We start from the raw sequence: 14,861 nt of genomic DNA on the forward strand, positions 1-14,861 counted from the left end.
CTTTTTATTTCTATTTTTAATCTTTGTTTTATCCAGTGCTTTCATGTTTTTATTTCTATTTTTATCTATGTTTTATCTAGTGTTTTTCATCTTTTTATTTATATTTTTAATCTTTGTTTTATCCAGTGCTTTCATGTTTTTATTTATATTTTTATCTGTGTTTTATCCAGTGCTTTTATGTTTTTATTTATATTTTTATCTATGTTTTATCTAGTGTTTTTCATGTTTTTATTTATATTTTTAATCTTTGTTTTATCCAGTGCTTTCATGTTTTATTTCTATTTTTATCTATGTTTTATCTAGTGTTTTTCATCTTTTTATTTCTATTTTTATCTGTTTCATCCAGTGCTTTCATTTTTTTATTTCTATTTTTATCTGTTTTATCTCGTGTTTTTCATCTTTTTATTTCAATTTTTATCTGTTTTATCCAGTGCTTTGATGTTTTATTTCTATTTTTATCTATGTTTTATCTAGTGTTTTTCATCCTTTTATTTCTATTTTTAATCTTTGTTTTATCCAGTGCTTTCATGTTTTTATTTTCTATTTTTATCTGTTTTATCCAGTGCTTTTATGTTTTTATTTTCTATTTTATCTATGTTTTATCTAGTGTTTTTCATGTTTTTATTTCTATTTTTAATCTATGTTTTATCCAGTGCTTTCATGTTTTTATTTCCATTTGTATCTATGTTTTATCTAGTGTTTTTCATCTTTTTATTTCTATTTTTATCTATGTTTTATCTAGTGTTTTTCATGTTTTTATACCATACCAACTTTATTCATTTCTTATTTTATCTGTTTTATCTAGTGTTTTTCATCTTTTTATTTCTATTGAGATTTTCCATTATATATTCTAACTTTCTTTTTTTAATTTTTTACCTATTTTTATTTCATTTTTTTAATACTTTGTAGCACTTTGAGATTTTAACAAATGCGTTAAAAGTGCGTTAAAAATGTAATTCATTATTATTAGTTAGCATCTAATGTCCTTCCGCAGTCTGCAGTGTGGTAGCTACTTCTAAATCACTAATCCTGGTCTCCACGGCGACGAATAAAGTACGTTTCTTACAAGTACCATTATCACTGGAGGACGAGGAAAAGCTAAACATGCTTCACTACACACCGTAGGAGGATACAATAGCTCACCGGCGTCACAATGTAAACAAACGCCATGGGTGGATCTACACCTGACATCCATTGTAATGATACCAAGTACAAGAACATATTTAGTCGATAGTACTAGGATTACATCGATGTTTTTATCATCACAAAATCTTTTTTTATTTTAAAAAAATCATTATATTCATAGTCAGTAAATATGTCCCTGAACACATGAGGACTTTGAATATGACCAATGTATGATCCTGTCACTACTTGGTATCGGATCGACACCTAAATGTGTGGTATCATCCAAAACTAATGTCAAGTATCAAAGAAGAGAAGAATAAGTGATTATTACATTTGAACAGAAGTGTAGATAGAACATGTTAAAAGAGAAAATAAGCAGATATTAACAGTAAATAAACAAGTAGATTAATAATCAATTCTTACAGTTTGTCCCTCATAATGTGTACAAAATAATACGTGTATAAATGACACAATATGTTACTGCATACTAATTAGGAGTCTTTGTTTGTTTACTTACTACTAAAAGACAAGTTGTCTAGTATGTTCAACATTTTATTTAAGGGCTAAATGACAATAATAAACATATGTTTCATGTACACTAAGATTTGTTGTTCAAATAAAGACAATAATGACATTTTTTGTGGTCCCCTTTATTTAGGAAAGTATCGAAATACATTTTAGTACCGGTACCAAACTATTGGTATCGAGACAACCCAACTAACAGTATGTCAAAATCCATACAAACCAAGAAGGGAAACTTCAAATAATTGCCACCACCTTGAAAACTTTAGAATAAAACCAAAGGTATTTTCTTCTTTCGCCGCAGACTTCTCAGCCATTCTTTCATCCCCGCCCGCGCAACAAAATGTACCCATTAAAATGTTGCACTAATCGAGGAAAACGATGTCAACTAACTGAAAAATAACCTTTATTATCGCTTAGTCTCAAGCAATGTTTGTTTTTGTTTATGTCTCCAATCCAAATGACTTAAGCATCTTGCACTGTCTGCCATTCAACTCATGTTATTGCTGCCAAAAATCACATTTCGCTGCAATATTGGCAACCACCTGAGAGTGCTGTACTGTATCTCTTTAAAAACTCCAAAAGCATGTACACAGTCAAGTACATATTAGTATACAGTCAAGTACATATTAGTATACAGTTAAGTACATATTAGTATACAGGTTAACCAACGAACGAGATTTCTCTACAGAATCTCCTCTCTGGTCAACAAAAGCACCTTGAGGATTCTGGCGGGAACTCTCGTTCAACCCTTTTTCCATTACGCATGCACCTCCTGGTACCCTAGCACCTCCAAAACCCTCAAATCTAAACTCCAAACATCTCAGAACAAGCTAGTCAGGTTACTTCTAGACCTCCACCCCAGATCCCACCTCACTCCTACCCACTTCTCCAAAGTGGGCTGGCTCAAGGTGGAGGACAGAGTTAAACAACTTGCACTGAGCCTAGTCTATAAAATCCACTACACCTCCCTGATACCGAAGTACATGTCAAACTACTTCCTTAACGTAAATGACCGCCATAACCACAACACCAGGGGGAGCTCCACTAACCACGTTAAACCCAGATTCCGAACTAACAAAGGTCTTAACTCATTCTCTTTCTATGCCACATCAATGTGGAATGCGCTCCCAACAGGTATAAAAGAAAGGGCATCTCTATCCTCCTTCAAAACCGCAATAAAAGTTCACCTCCAGGCAGCTACAACCCTAAACTAACACCCTCCCCGGATTGCTAATAATCAAATGTAAACAATCAAATGCAGATACTTTTTCTTATGCCTTCTGATCTCTCTCTCTCTCTCTCTCTCTCTCTCTCTCTCTCTCTCTCTCTCTCTCTCTCTCTCTCTCTCTCTCTCTGTCCACTACTTGATGTCCATATCCTCCCCCCTCCCACACCCCCGATTGTAAATAATGTAAATAATTCAATGTCTTATGTGATGACTGTATTATGATGATAGTATATATGATAGTATATATCTGTATCATGAATCAATTTAAGTGGACCCCGACTTAAACAAGTTGAAAAACTTATTGGGGTGTTACCATTTAGTGGTCAATTGTACGGAATATGTACTTCACTGTGCAACCTACTAATAAAAGTCTCAATCAATCAAAAAACAGTCAAGTACATATTAGTATACAGTCAAGTTCATATTAGAATACAGTCAAGTACATATTAGTATACAGTCAAGTACATATTAGTATACAGTCAAGTTCATATTAGTATACAGTCAAGTACATATTAGTATACAGTCAAGTTCATATTAGAATACAGTCAAGTACATATTAGTATACAGTCAAGTACATATTAGTATACAGTCAAGTTCATATTAGTATACAGTCAAGTACATATTAGTATACAGTCAAGTTCATATTAGTATACAGTCAAGTACATACTGTATTAGTGCACTTTGGCATGTGAAGGTCATTTTGCCTGCTCTCTCTCAGCCCTGCAGGTGTGACAGGAAGTCCTGTTATCTCGGATGTTTCCCTGATCCGCCTTTCTCCTGCCGCCAGGGCCTCCAGTGACTCCCCCTTCAGTCCCCCGCACGTTTACATCAACCCCCACATGGAGCACTACCTGCGCTCCGTGCACGGCGGCCCCACACTCGTCTCGGCAGCCAGAGGCCTGAACCCCAGCCAGTGTAAGTTGAAATATAACATCAACATTTACAGTAACCTGCAGCATAAAAGAAAGTCACAAAGGCAAATATATCTTCTTTTCCCCAGCAAAGTCCCTTTTTTTTGCCCTACTTTCCCCTCCAGCTCTCCCGTTTTAATAGTTCCCTGAAAATTCCAGTTTTTTTACATAAATTATCTGTATTTTATCCTTCATCGGATGAAAAAATAATCGCTTCTTCAAGTCCGCCCACTCGGGCAACTTGGCATAATTCTTTCTGTAAAGTCAGCCCTTCAAAGTAAAAGCAGGCCAGTAAAATAGTCCACCCCCAGTTGAGTTTTTGTATTGCTTTTGTTTTGGAGGAAAGACCATAATTTTCTTTGTTATCCGGAAAATTTGATAGATATGCCTGAATGCAGTTGGGATAGGCTCCAGCACCCCCCGCGAACCCAAAAGAGACAAACGGTAGGAAATGGATGGATGTGGAGATAAATCTTCTGCTACACTCTACTCTGCTAATGTTAAAGTTAAAGTTAAGTTAAAGTACCAATGATTGTCACACACACACTAGGTGTGGTGAAATTTGTCCTCTGCATTTGACCCATCCCCTTGGGGAGCAGTGGGCAGCAGCGGCGCCGCGCCCGGGAATCATTTTGGTGATTTAACCCCCAATTCCAACCCTTGATGCTGAGTGCCAAGCAGGGAGGTAATGGGTTCCATTTTTATAGTCTTTGGTATGACTCGGCTGGGATTTGAACTCCAACCTACCGATCTCAGGGCGGACACTCTAACCACTAGTTGGAAGAATATAACTGTCAGGTTCAAACACTGATGACATCTATTAAACAACACAAGAAGCAAAGAATCAAACATAGACAGAATTAAATTTGGACTCAATTTTGAGGAGAGACGCGGCCATTGTACTCTCTGTACAGTCTTGCACCCACGCTCTGCCAAAAGATTGCACTCCTCCTTCTTTATTTGACTTTCTCCCCCCACCTGACCGTAGCTGCTTCCAGAGGGACGTGGGTCGTAAACAGCGTTGCCTTTGGTTACCGAACAGTTCAAAAGAAGAGGTCGTAAAATAGTTCAAAAAGAGTTCCATAAAACAGTTCAAAGAGAGTTTGTAAAATACTTTAAAAAGAGTTTGTCTGGAAATTGGGCAGATCCTTCCATCTGTCCGCTTTGAAGTCACAGTGGAGTTTTACGAGCCTTCCTCCTGGTAGGCCCCAAAGACAGCTCCCGTCTCCCTGCCAAGAACTCAATGTAATACAAAGATTTTGCGATCATTTAGAAACAATTATTCTAACAATAACCTTTTAAAAACAGCCGACCGCTGTGCGTACGACGATATCCACACGCTATACATTCACATAACTGCAAGAACGTCAGCTAAGAGTGTAAACAAACCAATTTTATAACAATGAAACATTTGAGTCACATGCACTTGAACGCGTCTTGAATAATTTCACAAAACAGAACACTTAATGCCAAACTGTTCAAAAAGCTTCCACTTCCGACAGTATCTTCCATACGTCCACAAAAACTCACCAAACTATCATTTCCGAGGTTTAGGTGAATTAAGACCGCATGCACGGTAGCGGAAGTCAATTAGCGCTACAAAACTTTGAAGAGACTTTCTCTCCTCTTTAGTGGCTCAGGAGCATTTCAAAGATGGCTGCCTGTTGGGGCTCCCTCCGCCTCCTCCTCTTGGAGCAAGTCCAACCGAGTATTACCAGCTGATGGCGAGCCACCAGAGGCCCTACGGGGATCTACTCATGCACGGTGCTGGGTTGAGCGCAGGGGCCCACATGTCTGACTATGTGAGCCCTATTGATGGTGAGTCCATAAATTCTTCTCAAGCTGCTTTTGAAAATCCTGATATATATAGTCCCCGAAACTTCTTTATGACACCGATACTAACGTGTTACCGGGCAATATATAGCATGCTAAATGAGTATCACCTGCTAGCTAACATGATGCTAAAGCATATTGTTATGTTTTACTTCATCAAATACACACTTCAACAACTCCATAACACTCTCCTTGACAAGTTGTGAGCAAGTCTCCAAAAACGTGTTGCAATTTAGTTTTAAGCTCCTCCCTACTTTTATTTATTTATTTTTAATATATTGCAAAAAAAAAATGTTTTATAAAGGTATGGTATCATCTTTTTGAGTCATTTAGTTGGCGCAGTTTTTTAACAGAGAAAATATTCATGTTGTTGCAGGTGTAGACTGCATTAGCATTTATTTAAAAATAATTCAGTTCTTTTTTGTTATCTATTTTAAATACATATGTTCCACTTTCGTCATGTTCTATTACAGGGGTCACCAACGCGGTGCCCGCGGGCACCAGGTAGCCCGTAAGGACCAGATGAGTAGCCCGCTGGCCTGTTCTAAAAATAGCTCAAATAGCAGCACTTACCAGTGAGCTGCCTCTATTTTTTACATTTTATTTATTTACTAGCAAGCTGGTCTCGCTTTGCCCGACATTTTTAATTCTCAGAGAGACAAAACTCAAATAAAATGTGAAAATCCAAGAAAATATTTTAAAGACTTGGTCTTCACTTGTTTAAATAAATTCATTTATTTTTTTACTTTGCTTCTTATAACTTTCAGAAAGACAATTTTAGAGAAAAAATACAACCTTAAAAATTATTTTACGATTTTTAAACACATATACCTTTTTACCTTTTAAATTCCTTCCTCTTCTTTCATGACAATTTAAATCAATGTTCAAGTAAAAAAAATTTTTATTTATTGTAAAGAATAATAAATACATTTTAATTTAATTCTTCATTTTAGCTTCTGTTTTTTCGACAAAGAATATTTGTGAAATATTTCTTCAAACTTATTATGATTAAAATTCAAAAAAATTATTCCGGCAAATCTAGAAAATCTGTAGAATCAAATTTAAATCTTATTTCAAAGTCTTTTGAATTTCTTAGAAAAATTTTGTTCTGGAAAATCTAGAAGAAATAATGATTTGTCTTTGTTAGAAATATAGCTTGGTCCAATTTCTTATATATTCTAACAAAGTGTAGATTGGATTTTAACCTATTTAAAACATGTCATCAAAATTCTAAAATTAATCTTAATCAGGAAAAATTACTTATGATATTCCATAAATTCTTTTTTACATTTTTTAAAAAAGATTCGAATTAGCTAGTTTTTCTCTTCTTTTTTTCGGTTGAATTTTGAATTTTAAAGAGTCGAAATTGAAGATAAGCTATGTTTCAAAATGTAATTGTCATTTTTTTCGTGTTTTCTCCTCTTTTAAACCGTTCAATTAAGTGTAAATATCATTAATTATTAATAATAACATAGAGTTTCAGGTAAATTGAGCAAATTGGCTATTTCTGGCAATTTATTAAAGTGTGTATCAAACTGGTAGCCCTTCGCATTAATCACTACCCAAGAAGTAGCTCTTGGTTTCAAAAAGGTTGGTGACCCCTGCTCTATTATATTGTTTAAAACACAAGTGTCAAAGTCAGGGCCCTGCAAAGCCTGTAAATAATATGTATCAATAAAGTATTGTAACTTTTCTTACTAAATGTATATATGTACTATATGTACTCCATGTAATCGCAATTTATTCTGGACCACCATCCGCCGCCTCAGGAAGGGGAAGCAGTGCACTATCAACACCGTGTACGGTGAGGATGGTGTTCTGCTGACCTCGACTGCGGATGTTGTGGATCGGTGGAGGGAATACTTGGAAGACCTCCTCAATCCCACCAACACGTCTTCCTATGAGGAAGCAGTGCCTGGGGAATCTGTGGTGGGCTCTCCTATTTCTGGGGCTGAGGTTGCTGAGGTAGTTAAAAAGCTCCTCTGTGGCAAGGCCCCGGGGGTGGATGAGATCCGCCCGGAGTTCCTTAAGGCTCTGGATGCTGTGGGGCTGTCTTGGTTGACAAGACTCTGCAGCATCGCGTGGACATCGGGGGCGGTACCTCTGGATTGGCAGACCGGGGTGGTGGTTCCTCTCTTTAAGAAGGGGAACCGGAGGGTGTGTTCTAACTATCGTGGGATCACACTCCTCAGCCTTCCCAGTAAGGTCTATTCAGGTGTGCTGGAGAGGAGGCTATGCCGGATAGTCGAACCTCGGATTCAGGAGGAACAGTGTGGTTTTCGTCCTGGTCGTGGAACTGTGGACCAGCTCTATACTCTCGGCAGGGTCCTTGAGGGTGCATGGGAGTTTGCCCAACCAGTCTACATGTGTTTTGTGGACTTGGAGAAGGCATTCGACCGTGTCCCTCGGGAAGTCGTGTGGGGAGTGCTCAGAGAGTATGGGGTATCGGACTGTCTGATTGTGGCGGTCCGCTCCCTGTATGATCAGTGCCAGAGTTTGGTCCGCATTGCCGGCAGTAAGTCGGACACGTTCTCAGTGAGGGTTGGACTCCGCCAAGGCTGCCCTTTGTCACCCATTCTGTTCATAACTTTTATGGCCAGAATTTCTAGGCGCAGTCAAGGCGTTGAGGGGATCTGGTTTGGTGGCTGCAGGATTAGGTCTCTGCTTTTTGCAGATGATGTGGTCCTGATGGCTTCATCTGGCCAGGATCTTCAGCTCTCGCTGGATCGGTTCGCAGCCGAGTGTGAAGCGACTGGGATGAGAATCAGCACCTCCAAGTCCGAATCCATGGTTCTCGCTCGGAAAAGGGTGGAGTGCCATCTCCGGGTTGCGGAGGAGACCCTGCCCCAAGTGGAGGAGTTCAAGTACCTCGGAGTCTTGTTCACGAGTGAGGGAAGAGTGGATGGTGAGATCGACAGGCGGATCGGTGCGGCGTCTTCAGTAATGCGGACGCTGTATCGATCCGTTGTGGTGAAGAAGGAGCTGAGCCGGAAGGCAAAGCTCTCAATTTACCGCTCGATCTACGTTCCCATCCTCACCTATGGTCATGAGCTTTGGGTTATGACCGAAAGGACAAGATCACGGGTACAAGCGGCCCAAATGAGTTTCCTCCGCCGGGTGGCGGGTCTCTCCCTTAGAGATAGGGTGAGAAGCTCTGCTATCCGGGGGGAGATAAATACAGTCTATTATACAGCATTATTCACATGTGAATAATATAAATACAGTCTATTATACATTGAAGTACAGTCAAAAAGGAACATATACATTATACATCCTGACCAGATAGAGAAGATGACGTACAGTAAAAGTTTGTGTACATTTTCAATCGCAGATGTAGCTTGAAGAGGTAGCAAATATGTCACCACTTAGTTTTCATGCGCCATCACATTGAAAGTTCTGCAGAGAATAAATGTTCCCACCTTTGTGACTTACTCACTTACAACAAAGTTGACCGTTGATTATGTTGTCATCATCAGTCTTTTGTGAAATGCGATGACATCAAGTTACGTGGCGTGGATTTAGAAGCTTTAGTGTATTGTGGTGACAACAACAAAGAAGTTGTAGTCGCTCATTTCCTAGTCGGAATTGATCTCATTGCTCGTTTACTCCTGCTTGGAATCAATTCTCAGCAAATTGGCCTCATTAAACACGATGCGGCCAGCCTGTCCGTGTGATGCTTATCCCGGCTAATTAATTATCAAGTAGTTATGTCGGACTCCTAACAAGGTGCACGCATGTGGAATTATCAAGTAGTTATGTCGGAATCCTAACAAGGTGCACGCATGTGGGCGGCGCCAACGCTTGGTTGTGACGCCATCTTGAGCGGGAAAGATCACTTCAAGTTGAAACTAATTAAAATATAAAGGACGCGTCTTTTTATGCTAAAGGAGCAAAGTAGGGCATGCAGTGTGGATTTAAAGCATGTCCGTGCACATGTAGCGATGTTGTTACCTCTGTTACACACACATGTAGTTACCTCTGTTACACACACATGTAGCGATGTTGTTACCTCTGTTACACACACATGTAGTTACCTCTGTTACACACACATGTAGCGATGTTGTTACCTCTGTTACACACACATGTAGTTACCTCTGTTACACACACATGTAGCGATGTTGTTACCTCTGTTACACACACATGTAGTTACCTCTGTTACACACACATGTAGCGATGTAGTTACCTCTGTTACACACACATGTAGTTACCTCTGTTACACACACATGTAGCGATGTTGTTACCTCTGTTACACACACATGTAGTTACCTCTGTTACACACACATGTAGCGATGTTGTTACCTCTGTTACACACACATGTAGTTACCTCTGTTACACACACATGTAGCGATGTTGTTACCTCTGTTACACACACATGTAGTTACCTCTGTTACACACACATGTAGCGATGTTGTTACCTCTGTTACACACACATGTAGTTACCTCTGTTACACACACATGTAGCGATGTTGTTACCTCTGTTACACACACATGTAGTTACCTCTGTTACACACACATGTAGCGATGTAGTTACCTCTGTTACACACACATGTAGTTACTTCTGTTACACACACATGGAGTTACCTCTGTTACACACACATGGAGTTACCTCTGTTACACACACATGGAGTTACCTCTGTTACACACACATGTAGTTACCTCTGTTACACACACATGGAGTTACCTCTGTTACACACACATGTTGTTACCTCTGTTACACACACATGTAGCGATGTAGTTACCTCTGTTACACACACATGTAGTTACCTCTGTTACACACACATGTAGCGATGTAGTTACCTCTGTTACACACACATGGAGTTACCTCTGTTACACACACATGGAGTTACCTCTGTTACACACACATGTAGTTACCTCTGTTACACACACATGTAGTTACCTCTGTTACACACACATGTAGTTACCTCTGTTACACACACATGTAGTTACCTCTGTTACACACACATGTAGTTACCTCTGTTACACACACAGTGCCACGATGGAACCCCAGGCTGAGCAGAAAGAGGACGCTGTCTTTTTCGCCTCTGTCCGACGCCAACATGGACGTCCAGGCGATGATCCGCACATCACCCAGCTCACTGCTGCCGTACATCAACAGCACCCGTTCCGGCAGCTCATACGGCCACCTGTCGGTCGGAGGTCTCAGGTACCGTGGCGCATCTGAAAAAGTCTGACGTATGATTGGATGTATCCTAAATGTGTTGTCTTTCCGCTCGCAGCCCGTCCTTCGCCTTCCCTCATCCCATCAACACGGTGGCTTACCAACAGTTCCTCTCCCAGCAGAGGAGCATCTGTGCTTTCAGCCACACTCCACCTCTCATCCAGCCAGCCGCCATCTTCCCTGGCTGCCAGCCCAGCCTCGGGCTTTCCTCACTGTCCAACAGCACTCACTGCAGTGACCTCGTCTCTAAAGTAAAGCAAACACAAGAAACATTTCATCACACTGAAACCCGTTTTTCAGAATCAGCTTCATTGGCAAATAGAATTTGACTTGGTCGACCTTAAACAACAACTATGAGACGTGGACGACCCGTTCAAATGGACCGACTCATCGAGTCCTGCTCCATCCTGTTCTTCATACTGGTTACTCTTCTTGGTTCTTAAGGTGGCGTCAACATTCTGTATTTGACGACATACATTTTCACAGCCAGGGGTATTCCCTCTCCCCAGCCACTTGGTCCAGCTCTTCCCGGGGGATCCCGAGGCGTTCCCAGGCCAGCCGGGAGACATAGTCTTCCCAACGTGTCCTGGGTCTTCCTCGTGGCCTCCTACCGGTCGGACGTGCCCTAAACACCTCCCTAGGGAGGCGTTCGGGTGGCATCCTGACCAGATGTCCGAACCACCTCATCTGGCTCCTCTCCATGTGGAGGAGCAGCGGCTTTACTTTGAGCTCCCCCCGGATGACAGAGCTTCTCACCCTATCTCTAAGGGAGAGACCCGCCACCCGGCGGAGGAAACTCATTTGGGCCGCTTGTACCCGTGATCTTGTCCTTTCGGTCATAACCCAAAGCTCATGACCATAGGTGAGGATGGGAACGTAGACCGAGCGGTAAATTGAGAGCTTTGCCTTCCGGCTCAGCTCCTTCTTCACCACAACGGATCGATACAGCGTCCGCATTACTGAAGACGCCGCACCGATCCGCCTGTCGATCTCACCATCCACTCTTCCCTCACTCGTGAACAAGACTCCGAGGTACTTGAACTCCTCCACTTGGGGCAAGATCTCCTCCCCAACCCGGGGATGGCACTCCACCCTTTTCCGGGCGAGAACCATGGACTCGGACTTGGAGGTGCTGATTCTCATCCCAGTCGCTTCACACTCGGCTGCGAACCGATCCAGCGAGAGCTGAAGATCTTGGCCAGATGAAGCCATCAGGACCACATTATCTGCAAAAAGCAGAGACCTAATACTGCAGCCACCAAACCAGATCCCCTCAACGCCCTGACTGCGCCTAGAAATTCGGTCCATAAAAGTTCTGAACAGAATGGGTGACAAAGGGCAGCCTTGGCGGAGTCCAACCCTCACTGGAAACTGGTCCGACTTACTGCCGGCAATGCGGACCAAGCTCTGACACTGATCGTACATATATTTGTCGTATCAAATTCAGTAAAAACTAGAAAATCACTCGGAGAGAGCATTTTCATGTACCGTATTTTTCGGACTATAAGGCGCACTTAAAATCCTTTCATTTTCTCAAAACTTGACAGTGCGCCTTATAACTCGGTGCGCCTAATGTACGGAATCATTCTGGTTGTGCTTACCAACCTCGAAAGCAATTTTATTTGGTACGTGGTGTAATGATAAGTGTGACCAGTAGATGGCAGTCACACATAAGAGATACGTGTAGATTGCGATATGACGCCAGTGAACAACAGCAAAACTTTAAATGTTCCATTGAAAATAAAGAACATTACACACGGCGCTCAAAAATCTGTCAAAATGTTTTTAGTAGGACTTTGAAGCCACACCGCTTGATGGATTGTTGGCCCATTACGGCTACCGTAGTCAGAGATACCAGTATTACTATGGTGTGTGTGTAAGGACCGCAAAATGGCACCCATTAGCAGACATATTATCTGGCGTTTTGTTTCACAATAATATGCAAAATCAACTTTTCTTACCTTCTGGTACCTGCTGATCTGTATTTGGGATCTGCATAAGTTCTCATCAGTTCTTTCTTCCCTCTAACAAAATCGACCCATTTAATTTTGCACAAGTGGAAGAAAACAACCCCAACAAACTAGTGGAGGTTCAAAAACTATTTCAATATCAGCAAGTTTCCTAATCTCAAAGTCACAAATTATGTTGTGTGGACTTCCATAAACCACTTCCATAGACCACTTCCATAGACCACTTCCATAGACCACTTCCATAGACCACTTCCATTGTACTGACTCTCTTCTTCTCTTCAGAGTCCCTGCAGGGAGTCAACAATCAGCTGCACACTGGAACCTGGCATCACCAAGAGGTCAAAGGTTAAGACTGAATCCCTGCCGCCAGGTTCACCGGTACGCCACATATTTATGTCCTTCCTGTGTACGCCACACATATAAGTCCTTCCTGTGTACGCCACATATTTATGTCCTTCCTGTGTACGCCACACATGTAAGTCCTTCCTGTGTACGCCACACATATAAGTCCTTCCTGTGTACGCCACACATATAAGTCCTTCCTGTGTACGCCACATATTTATGTCCTTCCTGTGTACGCCACACATGTAAGTCCTTCCTGTGTACGCCACACATATAAGTCCTTCCTGTGTACGCCACACATTTAAGTCCTTCCTGTGTACGCCACACATATAAGTCCTTCCTGTGTACGCCACACATATAAGTCCTTCCTGTGACCTCCTTGTTCGCCCTGAAGAAGCAGCCCACACCATAAGAGTCTTCCCCAGCCCCCAATAATCTCCCTTCCACCCCCCCGCCCTCCTGGGCCACTATAAACTGTGCCACCGCACTTTATTTTCATGAAAGATTATTTGCTGTCATGTGAGGGTTTTTTTTTTTGTAGTTCCGTGACAAATTCCCGCTTGCTTGTGGACGGCGAGGCAGCTTTGTGCGTGATGCATGAGCACGGCGGCGTGCACAGGCGTCTTGGGGCCACCACAATTGATGAAGATGGTACGCTGGGGCCAGACACAAACATGCTGCAGTCAGCGTGTTCACACACTCGCATTGTTTTGCTGGAAATTTCACATTATTTCAGATTTTTGCAAAAAGGAGCTTCTTTTCTACATTTGAGTTTTGTTGTGAAATATTTGAGGTACACTAGTTTCAGTGTACCTCAAATATTAGCTCATTTGGAATTTGATGCCTGCAACATGTTTCAAAAAAGCTGGCACAAGTGGCAAAAAAGACTGATAAAGTTGAGGAATGCTCATCAAAGACTTATTTGGAACATCCCACAGGTGAACAGGCTAATTGGGAACGGGTGGGTGCCATGATTGGGTATAAAATCAGCTTCCATGAAATGCTCACTCGTTCACAAGCAAGGACGGGGCGAGGGTCACCACTTTGTCAACAAATGCCTGAGCAAATTGTTTAAGAACAACATTTCTCAAGCAGCTATTGCAAGGAATTTAGGGATTTCACCATCTACGCTCCGTAATATCATCAAAAGGTTCAGAGAATCTGGAGAAATCACTGCACGTAAGCAGCAAGGCCGAAAACCAACATGCCTGTGACCTTTGATCCCTCAGGCGGTACTGCATCAAAAAGCGACATCAGTCTGTAAAGGATATCACCACATGGGCTCAGGAACACTTCAGAAAACCACTGTCAGTAACTACAGTTGGTCCCTACATCTGTAAGTGCAAGTTAAAACTCTACTATGCAAAGCGAAAGTCATTTATCAACAGAAACGTTGCCAGCTTCGCTGGGCCCGAGCTCATCTAAGATCAATCAATCAATCAATGTTTATTTATATAGCCCTAAATCACAAGTGTCTCAAAGGGCTGCACAAGCCACAACGACATCCTCGGTACAGAGCCCACAAAAGGGCAAGGAAAACTCACCCCAGTGGGACGTCGATGTGAATGACTATGAGAAACCTTGGAGAGGACTGCATATGTGATTTATATTTGTTATTTAGGTTAGGGGTAAGGTTAAAGTTTTCATTGTATATTAGTGCGACCTCCCCCCACCCCTTTTAAGGGGACGGGCAATATGTGCATTCGTATAGTTAGGAGGAGATGCCTCATTTAGCGTATAAAAATTGT

General features: G+C 41.5%; 1 protein-coding gene across 1 annotated transcript in view; it reads left to right on the forward strand.

The window, feature by feature from the left end:
* Positions 1-14,861, forward strand: part of LOC133652123 (zinc finger protein GLI2-like) — a 66,608-nt gene that overhangs the window by 37,652 nt on the left and 14,095 nt on the right. The window contains exons 4-8 of the mRNA XM_062050571.1: positions 3,597-3,793; positions 5,422-5,607; positions 10,612-10,786; positions 10,860-11,052; positions 13,054-13,149. Coding sequence (XP_061906555.1) covers positions 3,597-3,793; positions 5,422-5,607; positions 10,612-10,786; positions 10,860-11,052; positions 13,054-13,149 — 847 coding nt within the window. The remainder of the gene's footprint in view (positions 1-3,596; positions 3,794-5,421; positions 5,608-10,611; positions 10,787-10,859; positions 11,053-13,053; positions 13,150-14,861) is intronic.

Source organism: Entelurus aequoreus, linkage group LG01 (assembly GCF_033978785.1).
Source record: "Entelurus aequoreus isolate RoL-2023_Sb linkage group LG01, RoL_Eaeq_v1.1, whole genome shotgun sequence".
In the NCBI taxonomy this organism is placed as follows: domain Eukaryota; kingdom Metazoa; phylum Chordata; class Actinopteri; order Syngnathiformes; family Syngnathidae; genus Entelurus; species Entelurus aequoreus.